Genomic DNA, 16,020 nt, shown 5'->3' with positions numbered 1-16,020 from the left:
AGTCGGAATACCGTTTTGTATAGTACATATATACAGTATATATATTTTATATCAGTTTTGGTACGAAAGTAGCTATTGAAACATGCCATTCATACAACCAACCAGTTCACACTTGGTATAGCAGGAGCGCTTAGGTGCTTTCGCCAACGTAGCTCCATCTGAGGGTGCCGGTTTTCGAATGTATAAGAGCAGCAGTGCGGTCACATCCGGCGCGAAATGACTTGCGATTGAACGACTATATATACAAACTCCCTTTGCAAACGCCGATTCCCTCCCACCTCTTACCATGGGCATAGTTTTGTTTCCGAAGCTCTGCAGTAGATGGGCTGCCCCGGGGTCATGATGCTGAGAAACTCGACGGCTATGATGCCTCGCCGCAGCCAAGGCAGTGTAGGTATAGGCCGCTAGTCTGTCTTCATTTCAGTGTCGGTGGGGGGTTCGCTAGGTGGCGGACGATCTCTGGCCTCCATTGTCAGGGTCTCCGCGCCGTCAAATGTCGGTGGCGATGATTGCAAGTTGCGGAGCGCGCCGTCGACGGTTCGGCTGACCAGTCGTCCGTGGCGCAGGTTTTCTGCAAAAAGGAAGAAGCCCTCAGACGCTTCCACCAGGTAGGATTGAAGTCCCTTACTCTCGAGACACATTCGCACGTTGGTGAGGGCAAAGTGATTTCCAATGAAGCGCGCCCAACCTCGTGCTGCCGCCTGCATGTGTTGGTCGTCGCTCAGACGTCTCCATCCAATGCCGAGATGAAGGGTGGAGTCATCAATGACCAATTCTTTCGAGGATTCGACACTTGCGACTTGGCGGCCTGGGCGGCTGGGGCTGGCGCCATTCGATGTATTCGAGGACGACGATTGTTGGATGCCGGGGTCCATTCGCTGCGATTTACTACTCCTCAGTTCGGGCCGCTCTGCACCAAGACTCTTTTCTTCTCGCTGATTGCCGAAGTGACCGCGGGTATGGGTGATGCATTGTGCGTCCGGCTTGGTGAGAGCCGCGCCTCGGGTGTGTATCCAGCCTTTGTCTGGCTTATCAGCAGTCGGCGGCGCCATAACGTAGGGATCGATGTTGTGCGAGGCTTCGTCGCGAGGTCGTTTCTTGCCAGCCGAGACGCTAGGCACCGAGAGAGGCGCCTGCTCGCGTGTCAGGTTTGTGGTGGGCAGCTGGGAGTGATGGGAAGGCGGCGGCTTGATGGCGACGACGGGCGAGGCTGCCGTATACTGACGACCACAGAAAGCCATGATGAGCGCAGCCGTGGGGACTGGAGTTCAAGAGATTAGTAGTTAGTGCTTCCACAAACCGTGAGGTCAGCTCTGCGCTGGAATTGGAGCAAGGAGGGCGGCGACGGCGTGGCAGGTTGAGCGTTGGACGAGGAAGAATCAATCGATGAGGCTCGGCCGGGTGTGTTAGGTGGCGAATCGGGGGAACGAATTGACATCAGGTAGAGAAATGATGGCAGCCTTGCTCAGCGCGCGCGACGAAAACAAATGGTGCGTCTGTGGATGATGTGTTGTGCACTGCAGGCAGGCAACGTGGTGAAGAGAAGACGCCCGGGCGAGAATCTGATCGCAAGCGGCCTTTGTAGGCGGCGCCTGGGCGACCAGCCCGCAAACAAACCTTGTTACCCGATACCGGTACGTACCTGCAGCAGGGTACCTAACTATACCTATCCACCCTCCCCGGATTAAAACACGCACTCCCTCGTCTCGTACTCAATGACACGTCAAAGGCCACAGTAAAAGAGGGCGAGGGGCCCGAACCTTAGGTACCCACCTGCTCGCCGCTCAGAAGTTTGCCCTCCAAAATTGCTGCTGAAATGGTCTGGACAGAACAGTTTTACAGCCTCACCCGCCATAGGTTACCTCCTAAGTTACCTACTACCCATGTTCAGAAACAAAGGTCTTCTCAACGACACCACCGTCTTTTGTATTCTAGTCCATGCAAGCAGTTGCCCTTCAAAAATACAAACCAGGAACTCTATCCCTCCTCCCAGTAAGAGACACGAACTCCTCGTCAATGCGCCTCGCTTGCAATGGCCTTGTGATTGATGGTCCCGACGACCTCCATGCTTGTAGGGCAAACGTGTCCAAGAAACTCGAGTAGATGAAACCACAAAACCCTCGGAATACCGCCACGCACCTAGAATGCGGGTCCTACCCCGTTCCTGGACTGCCGCTTGCTGAAGCGGTTCCGCCTGACGCCATTATCCTCGAGGCCCCCCTGCGTTTTGCTGAGATGATTGCGAGGGGGCCTGTCGTTGAGGCCATATGCTTCGCCATGGTTTGCCCGACTCCCCAATGTGCTTGCGGGGCTCGACACCGTCGAAGGCATCTCGGCAAATGCGTCGTCGTTGCCCTGTGACGTTGCGTTGGCCGACATGGCTAGGTCTCTTGCCTTTTCCAGGCATTCAATCCAATCGTCAACCGAACTGCGCATGCCCTCTGGGCTTGATGACGCCTTGAGCTCCTCAAAGGTATAGTGTTGGCCGCCCTGTCCGATATGATGAGCCACGTCCTGTTGTCAAAGTAGAGTAGGGCTGCAAGTGCTCACCGTATCAACGCACCACACGAGCTGCCCCCGGGCGTCGCGTTGGCTTCTCCAAGAGCAATCCGGCGACAGAAGCGACAGTTCCTGCTTTGCTCTCTTCTCCTCCCCTCCCGCAGGCGCAAGCACGATACGGCCACTCGACGTAATCATCACCAGCCTCTGCCTCTTCTTGGTCGTACTGCCTCCGAAGAAGCGAGAAAGCTTCTTGTGGCCCTCCTCGGGCCCTCTGAGCGCATTGTTCAGCGGGGTTGAGATGACCATCAAGTCGCCGAGCTTAAGGATTCGTTCGTTGTTTTTGGTCAACACGGGCGACCACTCAATGTCCAATTGAGTTGGGGGCGGTAGTTCCGTGATGATGCGCGAGGGGCGACCGTTTCCACCAGAGGTGCTCGCTTGGAGATGATGCGGTGGACGAGACGCTGGCCCATTGGGAGGGGCTGCGCCTCCTCCCGACAGACCATTCAGCTGGATAATGGACGGCTCGGGTGCAGGTGGATTGTATGACCGTAGTCTTGGCGCTTTGGTTCGCCACAATCCTTTCCCAAATTGTTGACCCTGGAAGAATTCGTGGTTCTTGATGTGCTCAATGGTAAGTCTCCTGGCTGGATCGAGAACCAGACACCGCTCAACGAGGTCCCGAGCTGAAGGAGGGAAGCCCTGGGGGAACTCGTAGTCGAGATTCACGATTTTCTGAAAAGTCAGATACTCGCTACCAGCCTTGAACGGCGGTCTTCCGGCGAGTAGCTGATAGATTATGCATCCAAAGGCCCACAGGTCGCTCGCCTTGTATGCCGTCTTGTGTGTGAGCAACTCGGGGCTCACATATTCGGCGGTGCCCACGAATGACGCGGCGCGGCTGTCGTCTTGCTCCTCCCGCTTCTCCGAGTCTGACAATCCTCGCTCAGTGCTGTCCGGGCCCCTGGGCTCGCGTGGGTCCCTCAACAGCCTCGCAGTTCCAAAGTCGGTGATTTTGACGTGCATTTGATCATCCAGAAGCACGTTTTCGGGCTTGATGTCACGGTGAATAACACCACGCGAGTGCATGTATTCCATGGAGTCGAGGATCTGGGCGCCATAGAATCTCACACACTCGACGTCAAATGTTCCGGTCTTCTTCAACACGCCTAACAGCTCCCCGCCATTGCAGAGGTCGAGTACGTAGTAAAGTGAGGTTTCGTCCTGGAAGGTGTAGTAAAGCCGAACGATGCCAGGGTGCTCGGTGAGACGATTGAGCGTGTTCTTCTCGATATTGACGTACTTGATCTTCTTCTCCTTGATGATGTGCCTTTTTTCGAGTACCTTGACGGCATACTCCTTGAGGGTCTGCCGGTCGGTAGCCAAGTAGACGGTGCTGTAAGAGCCCTCGCCCAGGATGCGGCCAAAGGAAAAGTCCCTGACGCCTTTCTTGACCTGTCGAACGATCGATCGGCCGCTCGAGTCCACCTCACGACGCACACCAACGGCGGCTCCTCGGTCCTTCCACTCCTCGCTGGAGGTGGGCAGCGGCACCGGCCCACCCAGCGATGTGCTCTGGTTGCGGACTGGAACCGAACTGCACGCCTGGCTTTCTCCTCTCGCGCCCCTGGAGCTTCCCCGTGGAGGCAGGGAGTTGCCGTGACCCAGTGGTAAGAATTCATCGTGGGCCAGTTGAGGAAGGCCTTGTCCGTCTGGTTGAATGCACTCCGGAGACAGACGCGCGAGACCAGTGGACGCGGACCCGGCACCGCCCAGGGCGAGGTCGTAGATGGAGGATCTGAATCGGCTGGGTTCGGGATCTTGATGGGGAGCGAGAGGGCGAGGTAGGCTGATGTCGCTTGTCATGCCGGGGCTGAAGGAACTGGAATCGGCACCGACGACACTTGAAGATGGTATTGCGTCGCGGTCGGATGGGGCTGTTGGCACAAAGGCTGGCGTAGAATCAGGGGACGCAGGGGAGTGAGACGCTTCGGCGGCATCGTCAGGATTGGCTATTCGCAGCCCACCGAGGGCCTGAGAAAGACTCAAGTCCCCATTCATGATGCTGTGCTCCAGGGGCCGAGCTTGGTCCTCTGGGGCTGGAGATGTTGGACAGAGTCCTGACGGGACAGGACAGGACGACGACACGACGGTGGAAAGCGAGGTAACCGTGGTACAAAGTATAGTGGGTACTTTGCATTGCAAGCGCTCGGATGACGACGCGGGCTTTTCCTGGGCAATGTGTCAAAGTCAGCAACAAAAAAAGCGGGGGCTTCCAACCTGCCAACCAAGAGCCTGATGCTAACTATCTATTAAGTGTTCCTTACGAAGTAAACATAAATATGTCACGTAGTTACCATCGTTAATTTACTCTTTTGATTCTTTTATGCTTTAACAAAATACTTAAATTACTTGCATGAAAATTTATATTTTTAAACAGAGTTGTGTTGTTTATTTAAAATATTAAGTATTATATAAATATATAAATATCTAGGATAAAACTTACATAAGCAAGCAAAGCTTTGTGTACTTGTTTCCTTTCTTACAACTAACGTAATCCACCCCCTTCCCGGTCAGACCCCCTACTCGGTCAAAAATTCCCCACCGACTAGACCCGCACCTTACGCGAGACAAACGGAGCACAATACCACGACATATTTACTCCAAGAGACAAGTAACTCGATTAGGACTATCTATTACACGTACGGGCAGTGTGTTCAAAAGACCTGCACTTACTACACCGTGGTGGTGCACGCTGTCTTGGGACACTCAGCTCTTCTATAAGTCGTTGGTCCCGCTCCTTCTTCCCGCCGTCGCTTGGCCCGCTCATCTTCCTTTGCTCTCTGTTTCTTGACCCGCTCCTCTTCCTTTTCTCGCCGTAGCTTGAACCATTCCTCGTTCTCTTGTCGCCGTCGCTCGGCCCGCTCTTCTCCTTCTTGTCGTCGCTTGGCGCTCCTCGTCCTTCTCTCGCCGGCGCTTAGTCCTCTCCTCTTCTTCCACTCTCCGTCGCTTAACCCGCTCTTCTTCTTCTTCTCTCCGTTGCTTTATCCTAACCGTGCCCTCTGCAACCGATAGAGTACCGCCGTCGCCAATGTATTCACGGCGCTGTTCTTTCTCTGCTTTCGCCGCTGGTTTTCTGACCGAAGTTGCCGGTTTTCGTCGGCAAGGAGGGCGGCGCTGTGCATGGCCATTTGACATCCTTTGATAAGCTGGTTGATAGCTTGTGAAACTGGCGAGTCTGTATTTTGTGGCCGGCGTTGAAGAAGCCTTTCGGCGTGAGTGGTAAGCTGGTTGACGTTATGCGGAGTCTTGGCTGCTTCCAGGCTCTTGTTGGGACTTGGAGTATTCTTGTCGCCGTGATCGTTACCGACTTTGTCAACCTGAACTTGTAACCGCGATAATACTCTGTTTGGGTCAAACGGAAAAAGGCCTGTTGCCATAAATCCGCTTCGGATATTCGACGGCGAAAGTGCTTGTCGGCGAGCGTCTAAGTACATGGGAAGGAAGTCCTGCTTGTCGATATGATGGATCCCAGCGAGCATTTTCTCTTGAACCTTTCGGCCGTATATGGTTTTCAACGGCGAAAAGCACCCGACATCAAGAGGCTGCAAGAGATGTGAGGAATGTGCAGGCATTTGGAGTACTACGATGGAATTGGCCGTACAGTACTTGTCAAATTCCGGCGTGACGTGACTGCCGTGCCCGTCGAGAATAAGAAGTCGATGCGTACCAACCGTACGGCGCCGTGTATTCGGATCAAAGACTTCCTTTAACCAATTCAAAGCAAGGTCGTCGGAAGTCCAGCCATTCTCACTAACGGCGATATGCCAGTCATCGGGCACTCCTGATTCGTACCAGCTTGCTTGGTGTAACTTGCCCTGGAAGATAACCTTCGCCGGTAAAGCCCAACCTTGGCAGTTGATAGACTCGATCACAGTAACCCATTCTCGATTTCCAGGCTGCGTGAGTACTGCCCGACCTCGCCGGTCAGACCGGGTAAGGACTCTCGCCGTTGCAGCGACTCCCATTTGAAACCCCGTCTCATCAAAGTTATAGACATCCTCGTCAAGAATCCCCCATTTCTGTTTCGTCGCCGCGACTCGATCGTACCATCCTTGGATCTTTTGGGGGTCTTCGCATTTGGCTCGTTGGTAGTCGTATCGGCGAGAGTACTTTGCCTTGATTTCGCCGTGGCGGCCAACAAACTTCCGCACCCAGTTTTCCCCGACAGGATCTTTGCCTCGCTCGGAAAGCAATAAGTTGGCCATCCGACGAGTGTAAGCCACTGTCGGCGGCATCCCTCGCTCGTCCATCGACAAGATCCATTGTACCAGGGCAGTCTCTTCCGTCGCCGTCAACTTCAGGTTGTTCATCTGAGCGTCGCGTCGGCGAATGACACCGCGCAGTCGATCAGATACTGTCGATTGAGGGACGTCGTATGCGGCCGCAGCCTTGCGGGTACTTTTGAATTGGCCCTGCTGATAGGCCCTGACGGCGAGCAGGACCCGTTCTTCGCGTGGAACCGATTGGTCTCCCGTTGCCGTCATAGTGCTCGGTTTGTCTTGCCATAAGTGTGGGTCGCCGCGTGGAGACTTTTTCTGACCGAGTAGGGGGTCTGACCGGGAAGGGGGTGGATTACGTTACGTATATTCAATTTCCTGGAGCATTGCTTTGCCTCTGGTCGTATAAAAGCTCGTCGTCCGTGTTTTCGATCCCACCATACAAGCCGCGGAAGCCAGGCATTGCCAGACCTACCGGGCTGTCTCCATGCTCCCTGGACACGCTTCGCCTTATGAGGTGACTTGTTTGCTGTGCCTGTCTAGGAGCCGGCACATGGGCTTGTAGTCCGGCCAGGTGGATTGCTGGATTCCCGTCGACCCTACTCTGGTGTCGCCACTCGGGCAAATGGCTTGCATCTCGTGGCTGCCATGTACTGGGAAGGAAGTCATAATAGACTGGCAGCCCGAGGCGAGAGTATCTAGGGCTTAGGTCGGTCCGTTGGGCATCCGAATGGTGTGGTCGGGCATTGTGCCGCGTGCCATGTCCTTCTGGTACGGGTTGCCTCGGGACGTCGAAAGGATGAGCTCTAGGCATCAAGTGGCCAAGAGCGTTTTGGGAGCGCAAATTGCCCTCTCTGATTACTTGAACGCGGCCTCCTTCATCGCCTGCCGAGGTAGCGCTAGCATCGGACTGTGCAATTCGAGACGGCGCAGACAGCAGTGACGGCAGTGTTCTTCCAATGGTTGACTCTGCAGACAACGAGCATCCATCGTCATCATCTTCGTCGTTACCACTGGGTAATCCCTTGTCTGGCGAGGCTATGCGGCCGACAGTTGCACCCAAAAATACCGAGCCCGTTGATGAACCTGACAGTTCGTCAGCCCTGGGCTGTGTCGGCCAAGAGGCAGCAAGTCACCAGTCTCGCCTCCAGAGCGTGCCGACGCTGAAATGCCTGCAGACGGTGCACGAGCACCGCATTCTCCCAACGGAACATGGACACTCACAATCCTCGTGTTCGGTGTAGCTTGGAAGGCTCCGATGGAGCTTGGAGCCCACGAACCATCCATCAGGGAGAAGCTCGGCATGGTTGAAAGGGGCTTGACCTACTACTGGCACAGAGATGTTGTCGGGTGCCGACTGGTTGACAGGCCTGCCAATAACCCGCAGGCGTCGTCTGTATCGGTAATGAAGCTCGAATTCTTCAAGCTCAGCAGCAGTCAAGGACATCGTTGTTGGCCGAGAGCGGAGCATCGTGACGATTCGTCAATTCAAGGCTACTACGCTTGGACGAATTCGGTCAGTAAGATACCATCGGCGCCAATGCAGGCAGGCCATTACCTCGTACTGAGACATTCTCCTCCGAGCCGCAGGTGATCAAAAAACGCCGTCAGCACATCAACATTCGCCAGGGCCTGTAATGCAGATTCGACCTTTGTTTATTTCAAGACTTCTACCTGCCTGAGCCGCAGAAGCAGCTACGCCACGCCACTACATCCATGAAAAGGGAAAGCATCTACTCATCAGTACAACGAATCGAAAATTAAATGGTGTGAAGCCACTTTTTATATATATTTATGAAGGTATTTATTAACTTCAAATTACTTCTTTACACATGCTGGCTGGTGCCGCCTTGGAGGGCCGACTTAAGTCAGCCCACCTAAAGTCCGGCACACCCTAACACCGGCACTCTCTATAGCACTAAGGCAGGCACATTCTAATAGTAATTAAAGCCGTATTTTAACGTTACGATAGTTAATTATAGTATTTTCTAGCTATTTTAGCTGCTAGCTACTATATAGAGCTTTAAAATCTATATCTTAATTAGCTATAGTAATAGTAGCTAGCTTAAGGATACGCTCGAGCTATTACCTTATCTTAATAACTTAATTAATATATATAAACCGGCTATTAAGATCCTATAAAACCTTTTTCTATTTTTAAGGCTATAGATAATATAATTAATACTTAAGCTATTATATTTAAAGCTAAGTAGCTATAAGCTATTACTTTTAATTCTTAAAGGTATAGTTACCTTTACTAAAGAGTAGTTAGATTATATAGTTAACTTAACTATAATTTTCTAGCTTTATAATAAGGCGGCGAACTTCTTATAATTATTTAAGCGTTTTAAAGGTATTATTATTAGCTAAGAAGCTAATATTCTTTCTTTTTAATAGTATTAATAGTATTATTATTATTATTAAGATTACGCTAAGGACCTAGCTAAAGGTATCTGTCACGGAGTAGGCAGAGGCGTGCGCGTAGGTGCCGTCCGTAGGATGATGTTAACAAGCTATGCAGAGCTCTCCTATGCGCGGCTGGCCCGCATACATACGTGCGGGATCCGGCCCTCCGCACGTAACTACACGGCTTAGGCCGTAGCCTAAGCCCACAACCCACAATAGTCAAAGACTCTTATACAATGCCCTCCCTCGAGCGCGGCGCGGCGTTGCCCTATTGGCGGCTTCCGCACTATAGGGCCCGTGCCGCTAGCTCTACCCTGCCCTTTTCCGTTAATCGTGCTGGCCCCACTAGCCCTATTGTCCCCGCGCCTATTAGCCCGGGCAGCCGGAACCGGGCTCCACACTTATCGGCCGGCTGGCCGTTTGAATAGGGGCGCAACCTATTATATGCGCCCCTAGGTGGCCGGCGGCCGGCCCGGACCTACGTAAGCCTCAGGTTGCCCGTCCCCTCGGCCTTAGGCAGCCTCCTCTACCTAGGGGTATATAAGGCGGCATCCCCCCCTTCCTCCTTCCTTTCCTTCTCCTTCTTCTTTAACCGCAGCAGCAGCAGCAATAGGTGAGTTCCGCTCTGCCCGGGGCGTTAGTTCGTTCCTAGCTATGCGGGCCGCTTTATTAACGTGTGCTCGTAGTAATAGCCGCAGCAGCAATAATAGCCCTAATAACAATAACTTTAACTAGTAAGTTCTCCGCCCTATAGAGCGGGAGGCCGCAATCCGTGATGCTGACTTCCGCGATAGACATGTCTGCCTCCCCCTCCCCCGCTTCCTCCTTCTCGGAGCGTGCGGAGTCGTTCGTCGACGCCGTGCTGGGCACGGCCGACGACGGCTCCGCCGCTGCCGCTGCTCCTGCCCGCGCCCCCGCGACCGCGCCCACCGCCGCCGCCTCTGCCTCTGCTGCGCTAGCCGCCCTCACGTCGCCCTTCCGGGTAACGACGCCGTCCCCGCCGCCGGCCGTGACGCCCGGCCCCTCCGCCCCCGCCTCCGCCACTGCCACCCCCGTAAGTCCGCTGCCTAGCGAGCGTGGTGGCCATTTTCCGCTAACTTCTTAAAGCATAAACGCTAAGTGTAGGCCGGAGCCGCCCGCGCGGCCCCCTATATGCGGTGCGCGTCGCAGGAGCTCCCCTGCGCCGACTAAGTCGGGCGCCGCCGTGGCGGCAGTTGTTACCAGTGCGCGCGTGCCGGCCGCGCCTATGAGGCGGCGCCTCCCGTCCTGCTCGCTGCGGCGTCGGCTTAGAAGGCCGGCGCGCACGGGCAGGCACGGGGGGCTGCTAAGAAGCGCCTTACCGCCGCCGCCGCCGCCTACCGCAATCTCCGCGCCCTCGAGCGCTAGGGCCTCGTCCCTAAGTAAGTTCCTCTTATCTAGCTCTTCTGCTTCCGCTGCTAACTCTCCCGGCACTAGGGACACTGCCTCCGTCGCCTTGTCGGCGGTCCCTATGGCCGTGCCCGCCGCCGCCCCCGCCGCTGCTGCTGGCCGGGCCCCTCCCGCCCCCGGAGCCCCCGGAGCCGCCGCTGCCGCCGACTGGCTCGCGGGCCTAGAGGGCCGCCTAAGCGCCCTAGAGAGCGCCGCCGCCACCAATAAGGTAGAGGAGGACGACGAGGATAAGGATAAGGACGACGATAAGGACGAGGAGTAGGTCTAGGTAGTCTAGGGGCTCCGCCCTAAAATAAACGCTATTTTTATCTCCGCTCGTATAATTGCGCTCGCGTTATCGTAACTGCCTACTCCGCTTTGCCTACTTCGTGGTCTTAGCCCGGGCTGCTATCGGTGGTCCGCTAGTCCGTCGTTCTCGTCTACCGTTCCGAATAAGGCTTTAAACTTATCGAGGGCTACGGTTCCCGTAAACTTACGTATAGGTTCCTACGTAGGGTCGAGATACCCGCGCTACTTAACGAGGACCTCCTAGCGTTTCCCCCTACCGACCTTTTTCTATCGCGCGGCCCGTATCTCGTCGACCTCGAACTCGTCCTCTCCCTCTACCTCGATTACGGGCGGTTAGGCGTCCGCTACTTCTTATCCGGGCAGCGGGTTAAAGGAGGCTCTACGAAGGAGGTCTACGTTAATCTTATTATAGACCCCCGTTAGGAGACTATCGAGCTCTATAACCTATAGGCTAATAACCCTCCGTACCGTAAACTTCGCGTATAGCTAGTTAAGCTTCTTCTTTAGTCGTGCCGACCTATAGTTACGGAGGTCTAGCTATACCTTATCTCCTACCGCGAACCTATCTACTAGGGCCCTAGTCTTATTAGCGTGCCGCTCCTAATCTTACGCCGCGGCGGCTATCGCGGATTAGCAATAATCCGTGGTCTCCTATAGCTTTCGTACGAACGCGGAGGCGCGGCCCTCCGGTAACGAATTACTATACTGCTCCGCTACCACGTCTATAGTAAAGGGAACTAGTAAGGGTGGTTCGAAGCTATGCGTTATAAAGAAAGGGGCCATCCTAATAGAGGTATATAGTCTACTATTTAACGTAAGTTAGGCCGCGGGGAGCCACCGGTCTTAGTCTGCTTAGTTGCGGGCTACGATAGCCCGTAGGTAAGCCTACGCCTCCTAGTTAACCCTCTCCGGCCCTCCGTCGGTCTATAGGTGATATGCCGTGCTAAGCAGCTGCGTGATCTAAAGTAGCTAGTATAGGTGCTGCTAAAAGCGGCTGGTCTAATTCGATCCCCTATCGCTTATAATAGAGGCTAGCTAGCTATACGAGCGGGCCTAGTACTATAAGAAGCGCTCTACGTAGGACTCTATATCTATAGATGGCATCGGCTCTAATACTATAGACTTACTAAGTCGGTCCTTAATTACCTATATATAGCGGTTGCCGCCCTTTATAAGTAGGAGGTCCGTTATAAAGTCTATCTATATATGCGTATAGAACCGGTCGGGCACCGGAAGCTACTTAAGCAGCCCCTTAAGCTGCGCCCTCTAGATCTTTATACGGCCGTAGATATCGTAGTTACGGAGGAAGCGACGAACGTGGTGCTATAGGAGGGGCTAGTAAAAGTCCCTTATAAGGCCTACTGCTATGCCCTGTCTGCCTAGGTGACCCACGATGCTAGAGTTATAGATAAGTTAGACTAGCCTTCCTCGGAGCTCGTTCCGTTCGTCTAGCTCCGGCGGTCCCTCCTTCTCCTTAGCTTCTATAGTATACGGTGCGCCCGGTACCTATAGTCTCCCCCGCTAGCGTAGATGCCCCCGTAGGTCGATATAGTAGTCGGCCACCTACACTTTTAGCTTTAGCTTCGGATCTAGGCGTCGAGCGCCGGACTTAACGGCGCGGCGCACGCCCTCGTAGGTGCGGTCTAGGGCCGCTATCCTATCCTATAAGCGTTAAAGGGCCTTACCTTAGAATACTCTCGCCGCGCGCGCCCCCGGGCCGGTCTATCCCTCCTTACCGGACCGAGGCAAGGGCGCGGGGGGAAGCTTATTCGCTAGCACCGCGTCTTCCTCTACTAGGGAAGCTCCTATATAAGTCCGTAGTGCTTCCTATAGGATAAGCTATAGATCCCGGGCCTCGATGTCCGCTCCCGTCGGCCGGTCCTAATCCCTCCGGGAAAGCGCGTCTAAGACCGCGGAGTCCCGCCTAGGGCGGTACTTAATCGAGAAGTTAAAGCGTAAGAGATACTCCGCCTAGCGGGCTTGCCGCTCCGAGAGGTGCTAGCGAGTTATAAAGTACTCGAGGTTCCTATAGTCTATAAGAACCTCGAAGCTCTTATAGCTCCGGAGCTCCGCTTACTATTGCTCGAGGCAGCTAATAATCGCTAGTATCTCCTTATCGTAAATAGCGTAATTCCGCTCCGCTAGGGTTAGCTTGCGGGAGTAGAACGCTACCGGTTGCTTCCGCCCGTCTACCTCTTAGGAGAGCGTTCCTCTAAGTGCCTAGCCGCTATAGTCCGCTTTAACTAACGTAGACCGGTCGAAGTCTTACTAGAGCAGTACCGGGGCTTAAGAGAATAGGTCCTTAAGCGTGCGGAACGCTCCTTCCTATGCGGGCCCCTAGCGAAAGGCGGTCCGCTTCCCGGTAATCTCGTTTAGGGGCATTATAATACGGGAGAAGCCCCTAATAAACATCCTATAATAGTTCGCGAACCTAAGGAAGCTCCGTACGCCTATCTACGTAGTTAGGGCAGCTTAGTCCCGAATCGCCTAGATCTTTGCGGGGTCCGCCTATATGCCTACGCCTACGTAGATAATAAAGCCTAGGTACTTAACCCTCTTAACCCTAAATTCGTACTTATCCGGGTCGAGGTAGAGCCTATAAAGTTAGAGGCGCTCTAGGACCCTCCGCACTTTCCGTATATAGTCCTCGTAGGAGCCGCTCGTATAGATAAGGATATTATCTACGTATATAGAGGCGAACTCGTCGAGGAAGTCCCGAAGCACGTTATTAATATAACGCTAGAAGGTAGCGGGCGCTCCTAAGAGGCCGAAGGGCGTTATAAGCTACTCGAATAAGCCGTAGCGTATGCGGAACGCCGTCTTCTACTCGTTACCCTCTAAGATCCGTACCTTATAGAACGCCTATTTTATATTAAGCTTTGTAAACTACTTTACCTTCGAAAGGTTACGGAGCGTATCCGAGATTAGGGGTAAGGGGTAGCGGTCCGGCCTCGTAATTACGTTTAGGGCCCTATAGTCGTAATAGAACCGTATCCCGCCCCCTAGTTTACGCACGAATAGGACCGGCGCTCCTACTTCGGAGCTGCTTGCTTAAATAAAACCCTTATCTAGGAGGTCCCTTAGCGTCTTCTTTAGCACTAGCAGCTCCGCGTATAATATGCTATATAGCGGTCCGAACGGTATAGGCAGTTCCTACCCCTTCTTATCGGTGCGGAGTACGATCCTATAGTCTACCCCCGGCTTATATAGGTTAAGCTTATCCGCTTCCTAGGACTCGAATAGCGGTAGGAGGTCGTAAAAGCGCTCCGGTATCTATTGCCGTAGCTTAGAGGGCGACTTTAGCTTCTTCGTCTAGAGGGCCTTATCGATATCCGCTAGGCTAACTACGTAGACCGCTACGTTAGCCGCTGCCCGGCCTTGCCCCCGCTCTACCTATCGCACGGTTCCTACGAAGATAGAGGCAAGGACTTCTTATGCTAAGTATAAAGCTCGCACGCCTGGTCCTACGCCTACGGAACCGTCGTCGTGGCGGACCTACCGTTGCGTAGGCCTAAACTATAGCTTCCTTTAGTGCGGAACCGAGTATAACTCTATATATAATAACTAGGGTTTCCCGAGGATTAGGGGAAACTCTAGTTAGGGGATTATATAGGCTACGATAAGCTTATAGCAACCGTCGACCTCTATAGCTAGCTACGTAATGCCCCTAATTACCGTACCTTCTATCGCGCCTAAGGCGCCCTTTACTCGCCTTAGGGCGATCTTTTCTACCGGCACTTATATCTCTCTCGTAAGCGCCTCGTTAACTACGGCATAGTACTAGCAGCCCTCGTCTATAAGGGCGGTAACGGGCAAGGAGTTATTAATTATAACCTATATTAAAGTAGGCTCCTCTTCTATACGGGCGGATAATTCTTCCTTCTCCTTTACTAGTGCTAGCAATTAGGGCTCTAGAGCCCGTCTTTGCTCCGGAGCTACTCTTTTTCCTCCTGGCCTAGGGGGGCGGAGTCCTCCTTATCGTCTAAGGTGAGGAGCGGTTCTATCTTCGCTACTCGAACCGCTATAGGCCGCTTAGCTAAAAGGAAGGGGCATTTTAATATAAAGTGCGTGGATGCTCCGTAACGTAGGTAGCGGCTGTTAGCCTTCCTCTTCCCGATTTCCTCGCTCGTTACCTACTTCGCCCGCTGCTTAGAGTGCGGGGCGGTATAGGGGGTGGTCGACGGCGTCTTCTTGCCGCGTCTAGCCCGGTCCGTGCGGGTAGCCGACATTAGGGTGTCCCCGTCCGTGTCGATAGCCGGTTATTTATCTTACGGAGGGGCGGTGATCCCGTCGCCGCTATGCGGCGTGCGCTTACGGAGCTTCTAGAAACGCGGCGTCTGCTCGTAGCCCTAAGCTACCTTTATTAACCGGCTTACGTACTCGCCGTAGTTAATAGGCATAATCACGGGGATAAGCAGCTCCCGTAGGGCCGGCGTAATCGAATTCTATAGCTATATAAGCTTCGCGCTGTCTTCCTATACCGTAGTCCCCGCTGCCTATAAGAGCGTCTCTTCGAAATCGGGAAGGAATTCGCTAAAGGTTTGTCCGTCTCTCTGCTTAAGGGTCCGTAGCCTATCTTACGCCTTCTCCCGCTCCTACACGTTGCCGAACGTATATATAAGGTGTTAGAAGAAGTCTTATGGGTCGCGTCTGCCCCCGGGGCCGCCCTTATCCTAGAATCCGGAGATCCGCCGTATCTAGGGCTCCGGCAGCGTATAGAGGAGCGAATACCACGCTATATCGCGACAGCTATTTAGGCCCTATTTCTCGTCGGTTATAAACTTCGTCTATAGCTAGCTAAGGAAGAAGTAAAAGGACTCCGGCTTGCCGTCCTAAGTCGGCTAAGGGAGCGGCTTCCTCGTCGGTAGTGTCGCCGCCGCAACCGGCGTTGCGGAGGTCGTAGGGGTCAAAGCCGGTCTCGCCGACGGCTCCCCTAGTATAGCGAGAACCTCGTCCTTCTCGCTAGCCGTCGCGCTTCTAATCGCTTCTAGGATAGCTGCGATACTTCCTATCCGTCCGGGGAGGGGCGGAGTGCTTCCTCGAGGGGGAGGCGCCCTCTCCGGAGAGATATCTATTAGATCTATTAATTAATAGCTTATACTATCACTGAGTAGGT

General features: G+C 53.8%; 4 protein-coding genes across 4 annotated transcripts; 1 reads left to right on the top strand and 3 right to left on the bottom strand.

The window, feature by feature from the left end:
- Positions 1–404: 404 nt before the first annotated feature.
- On the bottom strand, positions 405–1,241 carry HRG_07838 (uncharacterized protein; the record flags this gene model as incomplete). The annotated part of the gene is made up of 1 exon (XM_044866309.1): positions 405–1,241. The coding sequence occupies one exon, from the start codon at positions 1,239–1,241 to the stop codon at positions 405–407; it is 837 nt and encodes a 278-aa protein (XP_044718198.1).
- An 898-nt stretch (positions 1,242–2,139) lies between these two features.
- On the bottom strand, positions 2,140–4,563 carry HRG_07837 (kinase; the record flags this gene model as incomplete). The annotated part of the gene is made up of 4 exons (XM_044866308.1): positions 2,140–2,490; positions 2,551–3,330; positions 3,388–4,322; positions 4,398–4,563. The coding sequence occupies 4 exons, from the start codon at positions 4,561–4,563 to the stop codon at positions 2,140–2,142; spliced, it is 2,232 nt and encodes a 743-aa protein (XP_044718197.1).
- Positions 4,564–6,099: 1,536 nt separating this feature from the next.
- On the bottom strand, positions 6,100–7,049 carry HRG_07836 (tc5 transposase DNA-binding domain-containing protein; the record flags this gene model as incomplete). Its single annotated transcript, XM_044866307.1, has 4 exons — positions 6,100–6,107; positions 6,167–6,195; positions 6,277–6,461; positions 6,507–7,049. 4 exons carry the CDS (start codon positions 7,047–7,049, stop codon positions 6,100–6,102), a joined length of 765 nt encoding a protein of 254 aa, XP_044718196.1.
- Positions 7,050–9,984: 2,935 nt separating this feature from the next.
- Positions 9,985–10,878, top strand: HRG_07835 (uncharacterized protein; the record flags this gene model as incomplete). Its single annotated transcript, XM_044866306.1, has 3 exons — positions 9,985–10,242; positions 10,575–10,588; positions 10,644–10,878. The coding sequence occupies 3 exons, from the start codon at positions 9,985–9,987 to the stop codon at positions 10,876–10,878; spliced, it is 507 nt and encodes a 168-aa protein (XP_044718195.1).
- Positions 10,879–16,020: the final 5,142 nt, after the last annotated feature.

This window comes from Hirsutella rhossiliensis (genome assembly GCF_020360975.1).
Source record: "Hirsutella rhossiliensis strain HR02 chromosome Unknown scaffold00009, whole genome shotgun sequence".
Taxonomy (NCBI): domain Eukaryota; kingdom Fungi; phylum Ascomycota; class Sordariomycetes; order Hypocreales; family Ophiocordycipitaceae; genus Hirsutella; species Hirsutella rhossiliensis.
The sequence above is the reverse complement of the archived record's forward strand: the minus strand, read 5'-3'. Positions and strand labels throughout refer to the sequence as shown.